This window comes from Cyclopterus lumpus, chromosome 18 (genome assembly GCF_009769545.1).
Source record: "Cyclopterus lumpus isolate fCycLum1 chromosome 18, fCycLum1.pri, whole genome shotgun sequence".
Lineage (NCBI taxonomy): Eukaryota > Metazoa > Chordata > Actinopteri > Perciformes > Cyclopteridae > Cyclopterus > Cyclopterus lumpus.
The window spans coordinates 5237539-5257214 of record NC_046983.1 but is presented as its reverse complement, the minus strand read 5'-3'; the positions used below and the strand labels follow the sequence as shown (position 1 = coordinate 5257214).

The window sequence follows — 19676 nt, the reverse complement described above, 5'->3', positions numbered from 1 at the left end:
ATTTATGCACCAGTAGATTTGAGGTGTTTGTGGACATGCATGCAAAAGGATAAACGACTCATGAGTGTGCCTGACCCTTCTTCCAGAGAAACAACAGTGTATTGGTCAGCTTGAGGATGGAAACCACTCATTCTTTGTTCGTTACTGTTACCTGAGAGGTATTTTGCATGTTCCCCAATGTTCCCCCTGGTACATCAAGCATCAGAGGGGACATAACCACCTTCGTCTTTCAACCCAGGCCCAAAAGAAATAACTCACAATTATCCTCTGTACCTTTTTTTCACTCCTTTTTAGAGAACTTTGCACTTCCCGGCTCTGTAAATTACAGATGTCATTAAATCCCCTCGACGGGCAGAAATGTAATTTCCGACCTTCCCGCATCGAACGTACGCATCCGTCACTTTTTTGCGCTTTTCCCCCTCTTGTTAATTGTTCCCCTGAGATGAGGTTTTTATTTTAATGACTGCAGAGAGGAGGAGTGTAAATCCTGTCATAAAAATGTGATCTACAAAGTGGGGAGTCTCCGGGAGCTGCTGCGAGCGTATGAGGGCGGATTTCACCACTTCAGTCCCTGTTGGGCAAACATGAATCACACACAAACACTCACTAACGTTTCATTTAGTTTCAAATGTAATGCTTGTCGGACTTTTTGTCTCGTCAACGTAACTTTCAGGAGCAGTTTCTACCGACTTCGCACTTTATTTAGAAATGCATCTCATTTGCAGTTGATGCAAACTTAGATTTAGCTTCACTGATCTAACACACACACACACACACACACACACACACACACACACACACACACACATTCCTACACACATCGTGCTCACTCACTTAACCTAACACTCTTTCCGCTGAGCGTGCATTCACACAAACACACACACACACACACCTATACACACAGATTCCTGCTTACTTAAAATACTGCTCAGCGATTGATAGGTGCTGCTGACACCAGCCTAATGGGGTGTGTGTGTGTGTGTGTGTGTGTGTGTGTGAGAAAGTGATACATGAAGGGTGAGGGGGTGGGGTGTTGAGATGGAGAGCTACAGGAAAATGTGTGATTCATGAAGGTGTGGCGCTGAGGAGGATGAATAATACTCTGTTGGCAGGGTCAAAGGTCAGGGGGGCGTCAGCTGTGACAGGCCTGCGTTTTAATGCACTGTTGATGATGAATATCATTAGAAAACAGTGGTTTCTTGATCTCACTGTTTCCACTAGTCGGTTGTCTTATTTCTTTTGCATTAAACTGTTTTGTGTGTTTTGAGTTCGACTGATGCTGGATTTTTTTAGTCGGGTTAATATTTGAGAGATGACACGATCTGACGATAGCTCCTCTGGTATTTCTGTGCTGCAGTATTCATCTGTCACAAACTTGGTTTACTTTGTGTCCCCGCCTCTTGCGTGCCGTGCTCGCTTCACTTCCTGCCTTTTTTGTTTGTTTACCCGCCCCTGATTGGATCCACCTGTGTCTAATCTCAGTGTATTTAAACCCTGTGTTCCCCTGTCTCATCGCCCTTGTGCACATGTCTGTTTATTTGGTACCGTTTTCGTGTTGTCGGATTTCATTTTTAAGTAAGTTTTGTTTTGAATATTTCTTCATTAAAATCACCGTTTATTATCCCTCTGTACCTGCATATGGTTTCATACCCAGTTGTCTTCAGTCTTCAGCTAAAAAGGTGTTTTTTTTTAAACATCTGCCATGCCGATGTATCAGTTGGCCTCTGATATTGAATAATAAACATGCATTTTCAATAAAGGAACTAACTGCTTTCGACGAGTGCTAACATTTCATCTTGTGGCGACGGTACAAAGCAAGTCTTTGTGATTTGGGAACATCAATCACACAATCTTTACGCATGAGGATTTACTTTGGCATCTTTAGATTAGGTTAGACCAAACACATCATACGTTGGCACCTGAAGAAACCAAAAGTATTTCAAAGAGCCAGTGGTGGCAAACTAAATAACATGTTTTCATGTGCTGAGGCGCGGAGGTCTATTAGTAAACCACTTGCTATGTGGAGGTTAGCGTTTGAAAGGGCCAGGTTCCATTTCAGTGGTTTTCTTTGGTGAGTGTGTACGTGTTTTTCTGACCGCATGTGCGTCTCTGTTAGTGTAACTGACTATGAGTAGGCAGTTGGTGCACGCGTGCCGACCTGTTGTCCTTTGTTTGTGTGCTTAATGTGATTTATTCACATTCTTCAGCTCTAATTGGGCAAGATTTTTTTGTTTCTGGATTTATTAGTTTTGTTTTCATCCTCCTGTTCCAGGTAGTTAACCGAATATAGAGGCAAAAATGTGCTCTGGCCTCAACTTTAATTAGCTCATGTTTGCAACGCTTTGTGTTGGCAAGAAAGCCGTCCGCCAGGACCGGATACGAACGATCCAACTGAGCAGAACACAAAAACACACGCAAATAATCTGTTTCAATTCAGGGTATCCAAACAATAAAACGGAGGTGTTTCCCCAGCAACAGACTATTTGTTTTGATATTTTAGTATTTTCCTGGAGAACGAGCATGTGCGACTTCGTCGTCTGGGTCCACATCGCTCTGGCTTTATGGCGAAGGCTGAGGGGCTTTTGTTGAAATCCATGGCAACTCTCGGCCCCAGTCTATGCAATCCCAAAATGTGTCGTCCTCTTCGAATGACCTCCCGGCTCATAAAGTCTAATATAACTTATCAACGGAGCCGACCAATGAGGGCCGAGTCAACAAATCGAAACCTCCCCATTAACATATGCTACAAACACTGACGTCTCTCCAATTCCCCACTCTATTAGAGGAAATCTCCACCGGCAGCTGGTGCCAAGACAAATAAACCCCTCTGGAGAAGAAAGGAGGGGAGGACAGGAAGAACACGAGGAAGAAATGCAACTACACTGCGACAAAGGAAAAATGCTGCGTCTCGTCTCCACAGTGCGGTCTAAGCTAAGTCTGGACGAGGCGGGGTACATCTTCATGGATACTTTAAGCCCGCGACAGTCCCCGAATCATTCCCTCCGTAGAAGCACTTTCAACACACGCCAGTCTGGAGTCAAAAAAATCATCGCCCTTCACCGCACTTTACTTTTGTTTATTTCAAAAATCAAAGCTCGGCCTCAGAGATGCTTCTGCGGTGGCTCTGTGCTGCTTGTGTGAGGAGGCGATGAGCTCATGAATGTCACAAATATGACATAACCGGTGGGATTTCTTGCCCTCTTAAAGCGTAATTCTGTTAAAAAACAAAATCATTTCCAACACAGCCGCCATACAGATTAGTGGCAGCGACATTCACTAATTCATTCATCGATGTTACGAACCTGGTTTTGCTTTATCGATGCTGACCGATCATAGAGAGATGAATCTGTCAGAAGAGAGGCAGAGTTTCTCCACTAACAGCCATGATATCACGCTCACCACCTACTTGCTGCTGCTCGAAGGCAAAATCACAGAATAACTCCTGGACAATGTATTGGTGACGTTTAAGAAAAACATGTCCAAAAAGCCGGAGCTATATTAGTTCATGGATTATTGAACCTAATGCATGTGTAACGTATTAAGCACGCTGGTATTCATCTGATTAAAATTATCATGGGAGCACAAACGCATATATTAGCCAGTAACCACACACCGTGCACTCATTGACATATTGTGCAAACCATGTACATCCAGTTGGAGAACATTAAAAATGTCAAAATACAACAGAGGAGGTCGAGACCTCCATTTAAAAAAAAAAAAAAAAAAAGATATACTGTATATGCTGAGAGAAACAAAACATGTTATTTAAATATTGAAAAACGTCGAACCCCCGAACATAGAAAATGAAATGTAATACAAGTACCCCGAGGTAGATGACATGAGGCGGATTGCCAAGTCGGTCCGACCCCGCTATCGTCCAACTGGCTCGCAGACCGTGACTGCTCTTGTTATTCTTCCTCCCACTCAATCAAACCAGCTCGCCCTGTCCAATTACCCAGAATGCCTTGTGTCCGATCGGAACACGGTCAATGCCTTAAATGTGTCTCTCAGCGCCTCGTTCCGCCAGCACAGCACCAGGAGGGGGATGGGGGGGAGGTAATTGAATGAGTTTCTCATTCTCCGGCCAAGATGGCCTTTCCCCCCTCGGCGTCACATCGTGGAGTCGGCTTCTCTCTCTCTCTCTCTCTCTCTCTCTCTCTCTCTCTTCTCGTCGTTCCCGATCGAGTTTGACAGAAACCGTCCAGCCTGGCAATTACCTGACTCTCCGCGCTCTTCTTCCAACACTTTGGATGCCATCGCACTTCTCACGTCAAACCGGGCTCCGTTTGGACCTGCAGAGAAAATCCACATCACACAGGCAGACGTTGGGGAAGACTTTTAAATCGTTAGGTAGCCGTGAGTCAGTTAGCGGTGGCCAAATCGGGAGCATTTTTCCGGTAATGGCTCTTCTGTTCTAGAAATAGTTTTCCATACCTACAAATGTTGCAAACATTAACCTTTTTTTAACACAAACATTTTTTCAGCATGACCTCCGAGGGCGATGATTATTTTTGGCAGCCAATCGTAAAATGTGGGAGAGCTTTGAAACTTGTTTTAGCAGGTAACGATACTACTTAGTCAGAGAGAAGAAAGAAAAAAAAAGATGACCTGACATTTATGTGATGGACTGTCTGCTGTATCTGAGGGAATACTTGTATCTACAAGTTGATTTACATACCACACTGTCAGGTCACAGTAACTGACAAGCTGAGAGGTTGGAAATCCTTCTAATAACTTTTACTTTGGGAATTGGTTGATGTAGGCCTGCAAGATTTGAATAACATATGCTACCTCATGCAAAGCCACCTGCATGGCCCTGAGCATCCTGGGTGGCCCTCGTGGAAACCAATCTCCTTACTGTCAGTCTCGTGGCTACCCACCAAGCAAAACAAGAGCTGAATTACAGGAATCAAAGGTCGAAGACTAATGTTCAGAAATGCGTAACGTTCAAGTAAAATGCACGAGGGCGTTTCATTTAAGTGTTTTTAAAAAGTCACGGTAATGTTCAATCTGAAGCCTTTTCTTTTGCTGCGAGGCATTGCAGTGCAGGAGAAACAAAAACAAGATGTTTTTGTGGGATCACCGATTCAAACGGGAAACGCATTGATATTTGCAAGTGACCTAGTTTTATTTTTTAAATGCGTCCCCGGAGACGTTGCTCAATAATACCGGAGTCGAGTCGTGTGTCTGCCATTGCGCATGTTGTTCTTTTGAGCCACCCGCCGAGTTGTTGTTGTTATTTTTACCACCCGAGCCAAGGCCAGATAGCCTGTCAAAACAAGCACTCTCACTTCCGACCGAACGGATGCAGTTGGGTTGCGTTTTTTTTGCTGTTGTTTTTTTTGTTTTTGTTTTTAATCCGCTTTCGAATGCATGCAAATCAAAATTTCTGTTTTTGGGAAGCTGGATCTCGAGGATAGGAAAAACCTTGCAAGAGAATAACAGTCAGACTTGTCTTTCGAGCCGTGGTGTGTTTTTCATTTAGTGTCAGTCGAGAAGAAGAAACGGTTTGAAAAAAAAGTAAAAATGACACACAAATCCCAAGTGCTCCATGTTACACATTTGATCTGATCCCTGATCAGTTCGACCAGTTTGGGTTCAGTTTGACTGCCTGGTGTCATAAATAGGTTGTTCACACACTGCACATGATTGGTTCAACAAACACATGTGACTCTTTATGTGGTATCCAGCTCCTACATTTACATCCTTTTTAAAAAAAAAAGTGCAAGTGCACAGCTCTACCTGTGTGTTGAGATGGTCAACGACACCAACAAAAAGTTTATATTTGACTGATATATCCCAATGTGGACTTGCATGCATCAATGTGTACCCACTGTTTCAAATGGAGACGGAAAACTAACCCGTACCTAGTTTCACTTGGAGGCCAGGTGGGTTTGGGCTCTGATCAAAGTCCCAGGAGGGGCTGATGGCGTGCAGGGCCAGCAGAGTGGGGGGTCCTCATTTAGCATTCAGCATGGCTGCCATGCATATATAAGCCTTTGATTAACAGCTGGGCCACCTTGGCGCCATCGTTAGCCCCTCAAGGTGGGGAAAGGTTTCCACGTCTCTTCTGCCAAATGCAAAGAGGTGCCTGCTTTTGAAGTTCCAATCATACAAGCATCTGTTCGGAGACGGAGAGTCCGTCAGGACGAGGATCCAGTTGTTCCCTCAGTGGACTGATTGAAAAATGTATGCGTGGTTTATTTCAATTGGTGGTTCGTCACTGGATTGAAAAATGAGTATGAGGAGGGTATCGTGTATATGGCTGTGTTTTATCTGACAAAAGCTGAGAATTTGTACTTTGAATGTCAATCTTTTGACAGTCGCCAGCTTCACATAGAAAGCCTTCACCTCTCTCTCTCTCGCTTCTTGCCAAAGTCCGAGGCGTTTTGGACCGTGGAGATAGATCCGCTGCTCTTACCACTAATCCCTCCAGGCCTGCTGGTCCCTGCACTATCACCGCTGCTTTGACAGATATCACCGGCTCCAAACAGGACACACTTAAACTGTCCCCATTGCGGCCGGCTTATTATCTCTTCTTTGGACCTACATCGAAGCGCCTGCCAAGTGCGTAAATGAAGAAATGCGAGCTGGCCAACAGCTGCTCAAGGTGTTCTCTGACGCGTGCACACAGTGAGATGAAGAGCTTGGATGACACTTCCTGATCATTTAGGTAATCCATCTTCTCATCAGATCAGACTAATGTAATAGTAATGATAATACTGTTGGTGCAAGTTTTTGTTTTTTGCGATGACAGTTAAGACTATAATCAAAATGCGATCGATTTAAGGAAAGATTATAATTTTAAAGAATGTATGCGAGATAATAAGTGACTTGCCTTGGCATTATTTTTTACAGCTGGTTGGCTTGTTCACCTTTGAAGCTGCAGTCCCACTTTTTCTTGAATCTACTTTTTATCCCTCTGTTATTACAGAATGACCGTTTTCATTATATGTTTTTCATGAGCAAAAACAGGTGTAATTCAGATAAAGCTTATAATGATTCTCCAATCCATCAGGCGGGAGCTTCTCTTCTTCTCTTTGTGTGTGCATTTTGTATACAATGTGTGTTTAGCGCTCCTGCCGTCACCTTTTTAGCAGCCTGAGCGATTGTTTTTATTTGTTAAATGCCATGTTCGCATCATCATGAACAATAAGGTGCATGCCTGGAGTTACACTACGGGGGGCAGCCCCTTCCCACACTCCTCCTCCCTTGGTTGCCTTCACGTTAATGCTCTGAACCTAAAGTATGCAGAGGCGAATTGAGAGGGTATTATTAGTGGGTATGCATGCGTATGCGCCGCTTGGTGGCATCCCCGCAGTCGCTAACACCGGCACACTGACTCCTGGCTGAGGCAGAAACCACCGTGGCCCAGAAGCACTTTGAGCAGACGCCTAATAAAAGACTATAAAACATCCCTGAAACACGGAAACGTACAATATTAGCACACAGAAGAGGGGAGCTAGGTGTGAGAAGACCTTAAATATGAACACATAGACACCTGACAGGAGGCCCGGAGGACCAGGGAGGGCTCCTCTCGGCTCAGTGCTGCAGTCTGATGGGGGGCTCTGACAGCTCCTCTGGGAACCGGAGTAGCAGGCAGCCCGGAGCTTTTGAGGATCAGAGGAACCGGGCTCTCCCTCTCCTCTATTCTCCCTCCATCCTCCTTTTACTCCCTCGCTTCGCGGGCTCTGTAATTACGTCGCTCCCGCCGGAGCCGCTTGAAGTTCAGCCAATTAGACAATAAAGACCAGAGCGCTCTCTCCTGCCCCGGTCACACCCTTGCGTGTCTCCTCTCGCTTCACCTCTCGTATTTTAGTCTTGTGTAGGCTAGTTATTACGTCCTGTTTGGACCCAAAATACAGAAAAATTCTCCTCCTTCCCCGAACACACGTCCTTTTGTTTCACTCTCATTTTCTATTTTTTTTATGATAGACTCGTGACCTTTTTAGCTTTCACTAAGTAAGCAGACATCTGTCCTACTGACTTGATCTCGGCTCCTTCTGCTCCTTCAATTTCTTTAATCTTCTCTCCGCCTCTTTCTCTTCATCCATTGTTCACCGGGTTTTTATCCACATGACCTCTTAACCTCATTTAAAAAAACGACAAACCCTGTCATCGTCAGCTCGGCCTCCACGGCAAAGCTGATGGTTCCTTTCTTTTTTACTCTAGAGAAAATAAAAACATGTTTTTGACTTTTAGTGTCCTTTCTAATTGTATGTGGTGGATTGTAAACGGTGGCTAAAGTTAGTTTGGGAGCTGTAGTCGGTGTCTGGGACACAGCAGCCCGGTCTGCGTTGGCCAGTGTTCTCTGGTGGTTGCAGACCACTGGCAAGCAGCTGCGTAGTCTGTAGGAGAAATAATTACAATTGTAGAGCTTTCGCCTTCTTTCCGGTCCCTCCTCCCCCGTCGTGCCCTCGTCAACCTGTCTTGCTGATGAAGGCTTTTGAGGAACCCTCGAATCGAGGGCTGTTTTTAGTGGTCGTGTGTGACGTTCTTCGTCATTCAGTTCAGTCATGTCACTAAAGCTGGAGCACAGCAATCGGATGTGTGTATTTTAACCTTTTGCACAACAGTAACCGCACGGCTACACTAACTAGGAGACCATTTTAGACTCGGATCAACATGAAGCAAAAGTTGTATGAATCAGATATCATTTGGAGGATTTTTGATTCATGAATCCTTCACTTAGTGAGACGTTGTTTTCTTTTCCAACAGCAAATACTCCGTCACTCCCGCGCCAACGCCACCAGGGCCATTTTCCTGATTACCGACGGCTACTCCAATGGCGGCGACCCGCGGCCGGTGGCGGCAGCTCTGAGGGAACGCAGCGTTGAGATCTTCACCCTGGGCATCTGGCAGGGCAACATCAGGGAGCTTCACGACATGGCCTCGCACCCCAAGGACCAGCACTGCTACCTGGTGCACAACTTTGCCGAGTTTGAGGCCCTGGCTCGTCGTGCACTGCATGAAGGTATGAAGCACGGATGAGGATTGCTTTTGGGTGATTGGTGGTACAGCTTCTTTAATTTTTTTGTTTAGAACTTTCAAAGGCATCAAATATTACATAAAAACCTTGTGGTTTGGTAAATCGAAGCTAAAGCTCAGCTTCTCTTCATGTCATCGTCACCATTTGACCTTCAGCAATATTTCTAAGGTGAAGGATTTGACCCTAAAATAAATAATAAAGTCACTTCAAAGGAAGCTGTACTATTTCATATGGAATCTGACAACGTACATTTCATATGGTTTCTTCTGTTATGTCCTGCCAACAGCCATTAGGCTTCACTTCCATACATATTGGAAAGAATGAGGCCCTTTTCCCAAACTTCAGGGGGACTTCCCACACTTTGGTGAAAAGAGGGATTCGGTCATGGCTTTTAAACTTAAAATATCACCGTAAATATCACAGCTGAGTACAGCGCTCTGTGTGTAGAAAGCTATAAATCCTACACATGCACTTGCAGACTATATATATATATATATATATATATATATATATATATATATATATATATATATATATATATATATATATATATATATATATATATATGGAGAAGACCATGAGAATGAAAGCCAACGCACACAGCAGTCTGACCATCGCACACTCGTGTTTTCAAACACGGAGCCACACGTTGAGCCACTCTCACTGGTCATGCATCAAATCACAGAATACACATCAGAGATGTCGCTCCTGTTCTTCTATGGCGCTCTCCTGTTTTCTTAATGAGAGGAAAATCAAAAAAGGAGCGGAGTTACCTTCCAGAAATGAAATGTAAGTTTCCTCGTTGCCCAGCATGAACACCAGTTATGGCCTCAGTCCCATTTGCTCGGTACTGCCCCAATCAAATTACTTTGTCAAATGTCTTAGCTCTGATTTATACTGGGGAAAAAGGATACGGTGTTTGCTTTTAGTCAGTTGTACATTTGTGGCTTGAATATTTCTTTTAATGCATTTCTGTGGTGAAGGTTCTCTTAAGTCACAAGTCTGTGGAGAGCCCATGTATAAGTCTCAATGGCATACTGTGCATACCTAACGCTGTTAATACCGCTATTAATACTGCTATTAATACTGTTTTCCCCCAACTTTTACTGTACCAGCTCGGATCACCGGGTGGTGAAATCTGATCCCACTGCAACCTGCGCTTCTCTGTTTGTTCTCCACCCTCAGACATCCCCACGACGGGCAGGTACATCCAGGAAGATCTGTCGCGCTGCTCCTCGCTGTGTGAAGCAGGCAGGGATTGCTGCGACCTGATGGCCAGCTGTAAGTGCGGCACGCACACCGGGCAGTACGACTGCATCTGTGAGAAGGGATACTACGGCAAGGGTCTGCAGCACGAGTGTACAGGTATGACCCGACGGCTTCCGTGTCGGTAAACTCTTCTCACCGCCGTGTTTCCTCCCTACGGCCACTACCTCAGGGGCTCATACCACATTAAAACACTGATACAAGTTTGCCCACAAGGACATTCAGGAGATAAATCAGACACGACTCTTTGTATGGAAGTAATAAAGTGAGCTTCTACCCCCCGTCCTCTCCATCAACAGCAAAAGTCACAACGCGGTCTATCTTGTAAAAAAGTTGCAAAGCTCCAACAGAGCTTTAATAAGCAGACAACCAACCCAGTAAAAGGCTACGTCTGTGGCATTTCTGCTGTTTTTTGTTTCTTTCCGACCACCAAAACAACATGTTTGTGCCTCAGAGACATTTTGGAGTTCCTCATAGTTTCTCTTCCTCTTGACCTCGTCTCCTTTACCTGTCAGCGTCTCCCCTCCAGATCCAGAGGAGCTCACTGTGGGCGAAAGTTAAATAAGCAGCCTGTCCACTTATCGCGGTGTGAGCTGTCCACGGAGCAGATTGCTATCAACAAACCTTGTAATGTAACTGTGTGTGTGTGTGTACTCCTTTAAATCAAATCTCCAACATCCATTTTTTTCCTTCTCTACATGCACCGAAGAGTCTTTTTTTCTCCGGCCATCTTATTGCTTTCCCTCCCACTTCTGTTTCATACGTATCTATTTGAGGAACAAAAAAGAAATCAGTTTCATCTGTTGCCAGAGTGCGCTGGCTTTTACCCCGTTGTTCCTTACGTCTGGGTATTTATAATGTTGCTCGTATTATTTTATGGTTGCACACAAACGTCATTGAAGATAAGATCTTCAAAGAAAGTTGGTTGCGCTTGTGTGTGTGTGTGTGTGTGTGTATAACGATAAACTGTTCATCTTAAATGCAAACGCAGGCATTTTCATGCATATATAACGTACAGACGTATGATCCATGAACTGTAAACTCAAGATGAAATTATAGTGTATAGTTATGTAAAATGTACCGATGTGCATTTATAATTATAGACACTTATTTGTCAAGAAAGCCATAAACAAACTTCAACAGAGAGTGAACATATGGGATGAAGGAGATCTTTCCTTTCTCTAAAACACAAACATTAACCTTCTCTGTATTATCTTCCTTGAAAGCTTCTCCTAATCTCCTTCAGTCTCAAAATATGTTATTTTATGACTCCTACGGTCATAAATAATCTTTTTTTAAATGAGATAACAAGAAGAGATTCATCTTCAATGATCCCCAGATGGAAATGTCTTTGCTGACTGGAAGTGGCGAGACAGTGGCTCCTCTTTTATTAGGGAAAAACCTTTAATTCTTTCAAAAAGTCCCACTGACGAATTGAGGTTAACTTTTTTTTTATGTATTAATTGTGTTTTGGTGGAGTGGGAAGCTTAAAATCGAACACTCAAATTAAAACATTTCCAGCAGTCTGTGTAATCACACATTAGTTGGTCTTCTAAATGCCGATTCTCTGGTATTTTAAATATATTTAGTTACACAGTGTGATGTTAGAATTTGATGCAGGTGCTCTCCATCATTAAGCCGTGAGGTGAAGGGTCGAGACAATATTTTTACTGAATATGTAATCGCTTAAGTCAATGAGCAGATGCACTGGCTGGTATGTGTGTGTGTGTGTGTTTGTTTAAGGAACTGCTGTGTTAAACCTCAGGCAGCTCACCCCTCGTGTCGGGGAGGCAGGTGTGAGGGAGCGAGGGACTCGGATGACCATCGATACTCAGCGACTCTCATGATGGTCCTGGTTGTATTTGCCCTCTGGGTCTTCCTTTCCACATGTTTTCACTCCAGAATTAGATAACAGGAAAGGAAGGAGGGGAGAAGTCCATTTAAGTGACGGACAAGTTTGAATAATTCAGATCAGAGTTTAAAAGTCGCCGGCAGAAACGAAAGTGGCAGAAAAGGGAGGAGGATTTTTTTCAAAAGTGAGTATAGGAAAAAAAAGAAAAAAGGGTCATCGGGGTCACCGTGCCAAAAAGCACGCCTCCCTAATTCCCATCAGATGTGGTCGAGACTGGAGCCCCCGCTCTGCTTATTAATCTGCTTTAATGGTTTAATTAATAGCAGGGCGCAGACTGCAGAGTCTGCTCAGCCCGGCCCCGAGGAAGGAAGGAAGGACGCAGCGAGGCGCCGCGACCGAGGGGCTGCTTCCTCCGTCTGTGTCTCACTGCGTAAAACAACGTCTCGTGGGAGAGGACTCGGGTCACTTGAATGCCGATGAGTCGTCGTCGGCACGCCGTGGAGCCGCCGTTGGACCCCCGCGGTGTGCCGTCAGAGGAACGTCTGTCACTGGAGTTGTCGGGCGCAGCCTTGTTCGTCGCACTTTTTTGGTTTGGTTAAGTGGTGCGAAATACCCCTCCTTATATGTATTTGAACACTACATTTATTGAAGGTTTTATTCGCTAATAACTTACGAGGCTCTTTTTGAAGTAGTCGTGGCTCCAAAACCAATTAGATTTGTGGCGAGAGCGGTACGTAACCAAGAAACATACAAGTAAACTCAACAAACTCCTGCTTTTTTTTTCAGAGAAAAATCCAGCATCTCTATTAATATTCTGTTGCTTTAACCTCAGTGGGCTTGGCTGAAAGGAGGTGTTTGGTGAATTATGGGTACACGGTCTGCGTCAGCAATGCCAGGGCTCTTGAGTGGCAGACAGACCGGCCCTACACTCCCAGAGTCAGACGTTGCTCTGGCTTGCGTAAGCTTGAGAGTCGGTGTGTGTGGCTTCAGGTGGTTTTGTTGTCTAGACTGAAGGTTTGGAGAGGTTTTTCTTCATTTTGGACTTTCTCACATCTAACCCTCTTTGACACATCTGAGAATAATATGACCGAACCTCAGGCCCGTCGGTGGATCATTATTATCATTGGCTGAAGGGCTCTGTTGGAAACACTATCCAAATCCCCGCAGTGCGCAGCAGTCTTGTTTATGAATCTGTCGACAGCCAAGTGAAACAGCCTCTTCCACAAAACACGACTGGAATTCCAGCAGATAGAAACGGAGGATGAACCCGGTTTGGTTTACTCCGACGGGGCCAAACAGGACATTGTTGTCTGCTTTCGAATTCCAATCTCAAGCTCACGATATCTGCATCACGGAGGGTCACCAGAGGAATGTGTGTGTGTGTGTGTGTGTGTGTGTGTGTGTGTGTGTAACATGTTTTCCTTCTGTCATATTGTGGCTTATCGGCCTCTTCTGTAGCCTGAGAGAGTGACAGGAGGTCTGGACTGTGTAGAGAGAGAGAGAGACTGATTCAAACTCTACCTTCCCGTCTTTCACCTTTCTCAGTGTTTCTTTAATGCACAATGTGTAATTTTCTGCCACTAAAAACATTGACAAAAGACGGAGTTAGGTGGTGCTGTGAAGCAGCGAGGGCTCATGGGAGTTGTAGTCTTCACCACCTTTTGCAGTCTCAACAAGAATATATAACATTGGTCTCGTTGATTTTAGGAAATTTCAATGCATAAACAATACATTAATTTAAAAAGTGTTATGCTAAGTTGACATGGAAGTTGTTCAGTTGTCTAGTACGATATAATAACAATAGGAGCCATCTCTATGACAACTGATGGAGAAAACTCAAAATACTGATGGAGACTATGAGATCCGGTCAATTAGCTAGTAAGTGAATCTTTTTTCTTCTTCTATGCACTCTTTCCACATTCAAGAATTAACTTTCTTGATCGTTGTTTTGTTAATTTTCTCTGTGAACCAGTAATAGTTAAAAGTCCCTTACATTGGAGTCGATTCACAATATTTCGTCTTTGACTTAACCAAGATGTGAGCTGTTGACTCTCCACACTGGAAGAATGGCTCAATGTTTACAATATTTAGTGTATTAAAAGCCTCTTGATCCCAAGAAGAGACACGTGGCAGCGATGCGCTCCGAGTCGACCCTGAACATGTGTCACACGTCCCTCTCTCTGCGCAGAGGGTCCGTTTCCTTGTGTTTGTTGCGAGCGTGAGGCCTTCAACTGCAGTCTGCACTGTAAATATTTGCGGTCTCGATGTGAATGACCGAGAGATCCCGGGAGGGGAAGCCTCCACTTAAGTTAACAGAGGAATTAAAAGGAGGGGGGGGGGATTTGTTAAATGATGACTATGAAAAGTGTTGAAACGGGAGGAATGCTGCAATCATTCATTATTTCCTTTTGTTTCCTTCACCCTCTGGCCTCGCCTCCCGTGCAGAGCTCTCCTCCAGTGTAAATGTTTTGTTGTTGGTGTTTATCTCCTCCTCACACTCTGCACCGTCACGCAACGACACGTACGCTACATGTTTGTGGCGTGCTTTGCGTGCGCACACCTCTGACCCATTAAAATGTACCACATTCAAGGATCTCTGACACATACCAGATGTCTGGCAGTAGTGCAGAGCAAGGCCCGTTTATGTCACCTGAGAGAGTGCAGACACTTCACACTGTAGTCATAATAGATTACAGCATCGGGACATTAACGTACACAATAAAACATAGAAACAAAGCAGGGGATTAACCGTTTTAGCATTTACAGTCTCTACATCTTCATGTGCAATATGGATTAAAGGTTGATTGATTTGGGCATGATCAGTGATTGCACCATGCCGGGTCGACTCTCTGTTGCTTGTTATTATCAATGGTGTCAATCTCTTTCTGAAGAATGTTCATTTCATATTTTGACGAGGAACCAGGTGGAAATTCATGTTCTCGGAGGATTTCAGTGGTTGAATTGTGTCTTGTCTCAGTATTTGCTCAGTACATTTTTTTTTTTAATTTTCTTTTATCGTTGCCAAGGCAAAAATTAATCGGCGTGTGTTGTTGGAAAATGTCACTATTATTATTATTATTATTATTATTATTATTATTATTATTATAATAATAAAAATGATTGATAATATTATATTTGAATAAATATTCCGTGACAATTGTTGATTTAAGAGCTTGCATGAAGAGCAGTGTCGCCAAAAAAAACGGCAATTAAAAAAAGCTATAATAATTGATGTGCTCTGTAAAAATATTAATCCGCTAAATAAAAGACCATCAAGAAAAGTCTACTTTTCAATGCAACCCAATAAAAACAATGTAATGGTGGTTTTGCTATTCTTATCAGCATTGATGCACAAGATATTCTTCTGATTAATTCATGGCACGCTGCCCATTAAGTTTTAATATGTTGATGATGGCGCTGCGGCTCGGGAGGTCAAATGCATTCAGATACAACATCTGGGGACTCTGACTATTTACAGCAGATGTCGTGAACTCCAGCCGGTGGTTTTCAAGATGCTTTTCATGGACCAGAAATGTCATTAGCAGCCGAATACCTGACGCCGGCCTTCTGTTTGCTCGGTGCTTATAATTTGCACTTCAATGCTTTCAAGAGTAAATATATTTCTACCAGAGGAGCAGGATACATAAACATGCATATATATATATATATAAAGACTCTCTATTTCCTCCCAACTGCACAAATCCTAATCCCCACGGCAACAATAACCACAGCAGACTGTCTGCTTCCGTACGAGGGACGTCTGCGTCAGTCCTTGTTTCTCGATATTTCTGCGGCAAAAAAAGAAAAAAAAAGCTTCAGTTGCTCAACATGAATTCTGGCTCGTTATGAGCAGGGAGGGCAAATGCCTGGGATTCTGCGAGGAGGGCAGGGGGGGGGGGGTCAAGTACCACCACCACCCTGACTCCTCCTAACCCCCATTAATAGCTTACGCTGATTGAAGGGAGGTTTGTGTTTTTCTTTGGTGAGTAGAGTGGAAAGAGGAAGGGAGGGGGATTCCTTTCCCCGGAGCCATGCATCTTTTATAGTGGATGGATGGAGAGCTTTCAGTTACTGGACTAAGATCAGACTGGCTCAGTGCCAGAGAGAGAGGGGGGGGGAAATACCACCACTAACAAGCAGTAATAAAGATTATTTACATGGAACATAACTGCACAGTGATTTAGAGCCCCGTAATGTGATACGCGATAGTCTGATGTTATGTCGCGTTAATAGAAGACAGACAAATAAAACGTCAACATGTGATTACGCAACTGTTTTCACAGTATACATCCTGTACACCTCCTACCTGTGAACGCACCAGCTGCAGCATCTCCGCCTCGTGGCCCTGTAAAACCAGACGGGTTCATGAATGCGTGGTTGAATATCAAATAGTTCAGGATTATTACTGACATTTCATTTGAGATAATCATGATTAAACTGCTGACTAATCACAAGAACACGTGGGTCTTGTTCCCAGATCTCAACTACTTTGTTATTATAAGGCATAAGGAGGTTCTCAGAAGTTCTAATAAACCAGAGTAATTCGTTAACAAGTAAAATAGAAGATAGAAAATAAAGTAACGGGAAGTTACATTTGGCAGCGAACCAAATATGCATTGAACAAACTTCTCAAAGAGCCCAGTGTGCGTGTGTGTGTGTGTGTGTGTGTGTGTGTGTGACCTTCAGGTGTTTTCGGACAGTCTTTCATGTCATTTGGTGTTTGAAGTGTTTTGCTTGAGAGCAGATTGCATACATCAGTCTTCAAAGTGCAGGCAGTGGTTGAAATCCATATGAGTCCCTCGGCGCCACAGGTTCCAGCTCCGTTCCGCCGCTCCTCCCCTCATTAAAACGACACATATAGGTCCGTAAAAAGCCTTAATTGATGACTACTGCTGCCGTGTTTGCTGGTCGAGGATGTTGTAAAGCAGACACGGCTCGTGTTGTAAACTAAGGGTGTGTGTGTGTGTGTGTGTTTGTTGAAAAAATAGACAAGGGGACGAAGGGAGCGAGGAGGCAGCGAGGCCATTAAGGGGGCCTAATAGGACCCTTCTCTGCTGGAGAGCATGAAAAACAAGGAGCCGTGAAACGGGCGGCGATGCATAGCGGAGCCTCGCTGTGTCATTAACACTCCTCCATCTTTCTTTCCATCGCTCTGGTCGATTGCTCTTTTATTTTCCTTGTGCCTTCCGCTGCTGTGATATGGTAGTTTTAGATTCGTATTTATTTTATTGACAATATGTCAATGGTCTTTATGATACACAGTGAAATACTCTCGTATTCGCGGGAGTCTGGTGAATTGATGCATTGAGTTTATCTTAAGAATAAATCTAGAGCTAAAATAATTAGGATTAGATCAAATGACGCATTGCTTAATCCATAATGTAATCTCATGATGCTTAGAAGACAAGACAATACTTTTAAAAAGGTTGGGGCAAATATTCCTAATTATATTTAGGTACATTAGTAGTATAATTACTTAGGGTACCGCATACAACACTGCCTAAAGTATTCATAAACAAAAGGGTCAACAGTAAATCCCTTATTAACTCACACTGTAGCCAAGAACGTTGTTTCAACACCACCGTGCGCATGGTTCAGAGACAACAACTTGACTTTTTGCACCTCGAATACTTTGTGCTTCTTTGTGCTCGTCTCTCACACATGATTTAAGATGACAAAATGTGCCCGCGGGAATTTAAGGTGGAATGACTTTCTCCTCGAGCGTCTTAAGTGTTTTCCTCCAGTGTCTCTTTCGAGGCCTTTGCCCTCCTTCAAATCCAACATGTTTGTCCCTTTCTGTGACCCCCATCCATCTCTCTATATTTTCACCGACCCTCTTCAGCTCTCTTTCAGCACCCTCCTACTTCCTTTCACTTTCTGATCTGCCCGTGTGTGTGTGTGTGTGTGTGTGTGTGTGTGTGTGTGTGTGTGTGTTGACTGAAATCCCTCCAGTTGGTGGGAGGTGATGAAGAGGGACACACGCTGTGTCAAAGGTCACAGGCTAAGGATGGAGGAAGTCGGCAGCTGCCAGCTCTCTGGAAGAGAAGCATCTGTCTCTTCTTTTTTTGTTGTTTCTCGCTCTCTGACCCACCAATCGGCTCCTGTTTTGACACAACGGCTCCTTCAGCTCCAACAATTCTTCTCTTCCTGCAGAAATAGTGTGTGTGCGTGACCAAGAGTGAGATGACGTTTGGGTGTGGCGAGTTGGCAGGCCGGCAACAACCGCAATTGTTTTCTGTTTTGTTTGTGACTCTCGATTGGAGGAGCGCGCTCTTTATGAGCATCCCGGATCTCACGATCCCACGAGGAAACCACCTCTGAGGCTACTGTGGGAATGAGTGTGTGTGTGTGTGTGTGTGTCGTGGATTAGCGTACATGTATGTACATAATCATCTCTGTGTGTGTGTGTGTGTGTGCAACGCATCCTTCATCCTTGGAATTTGGTGAAACCGCGACACAACATTTGAAAAAGGGAAATGTAAACGAAGCCTTCTTCTTAAGCGAGTGTTGTACGCTCCGTTGTCCCGAGTGACCCGAGAGCCGACCGCAGGCTTCTATCACAAGATTTCTCAGCACGCTGACATCTGTAATCACGCACAGCGGACCGGGAACCGACCTGTGTTTGTACAGTTGTTTAGCGGTTGGCCTCGCTCTCCCTGTCGAATCCCAGTGTTCCCGGAGTCTGTAATGAGCGAGCAGAGAGGCCTTGGGAAGAGCTATCTAGCAATCGCGGTGGAGTAAATTTCCCTCGGGAATAGGATTGAATAATAAACAGGCAAAAACAGCGACAGAACAGCCACTGAACTTCCTCAGTTTCCTCTCCAAAGGCCGCCTCGCAGCACAGTGCAGAAGTTTCACATTCTTGGGATCGGGAAGTCCGCAGAGACTTCCCGATCCCCCCTCCCCCCCCCCCCCCCGGACGGAGGCTGTGTAGGTGGACAGCTGTGCTGCAGCCACATCTCACCCCCGTCCCCCTCTTTTCCCCTCCGCGATCCAGCTGGAGAGCAGACCAGACTTCAATGAGACTCCGTCAGTGTGATTTAGAGCATCCTGTCATTCCATAGGGAGGATGTGATTCCCAAACTTTTCTTCTTTCTTTTTTTTCTTTTTTTTGTCTTGCTTGCAGGTGATCCATGTATTTAGGTCGGAAAATGCTGGTTAACCCTCATCGTTGCAAACACGGACACTTCTTAGGTTTCAGTCCTCGATCCTGTGACGGCAAACTCTATCTCCGCGTGGAGCAGAAACTTTTACTTTGCACGGTGCGTTATGTTTGGCGCTCATTGCCTCTCGTTCACATTGTGTCACCGACGTCACAGATTCATCTCCAAGACCTCGGGAAACTCATAAGGAGCCATGTGAATGGTCGACAGATGCTCGTGCTTCCTTGTTGTGCGTGGGGGAGCTTGTCACTGAGGCAACCGTAACTGAAATTAATGGAGGTTGTGGAGGGGTGCATATAGTGTGTGCTGGCTCAGAATTATTTTATATACAGACCGTGTTTATCTGAATTGAAACATTCAAACTAACGCCAGTTTCTTCATGCCTCCGTCCGGCCTTTTGTTTGTT

General features: G+C 44.4%; 1 protein-coding gene across 1 annotated transcript in view; it reads left to right on the top strand.

Moving 5' to 3' along the window:
- svep1 (sushi, von Willebrand factor type A, EGF and pentraxin domain containing 1) overlaps positions 1-19676 on the top strand; it is a 67129-nt gene that overhangs the window by 9683 nt on the left and 37770 nt on the right. The window contains exons 2-3 of the mRNA XM_034556694.1: positions 8719-8974; positions 10175-10354. Of these exons, the coding sequence (XP_034412585.1) occupies positions 8719-8974; positions 10175-10354 (436 nt within the window). The remainder of the gene's footprint in view (positions 1-8718; positions 8975-10174; positions 10355-19676) is intronic.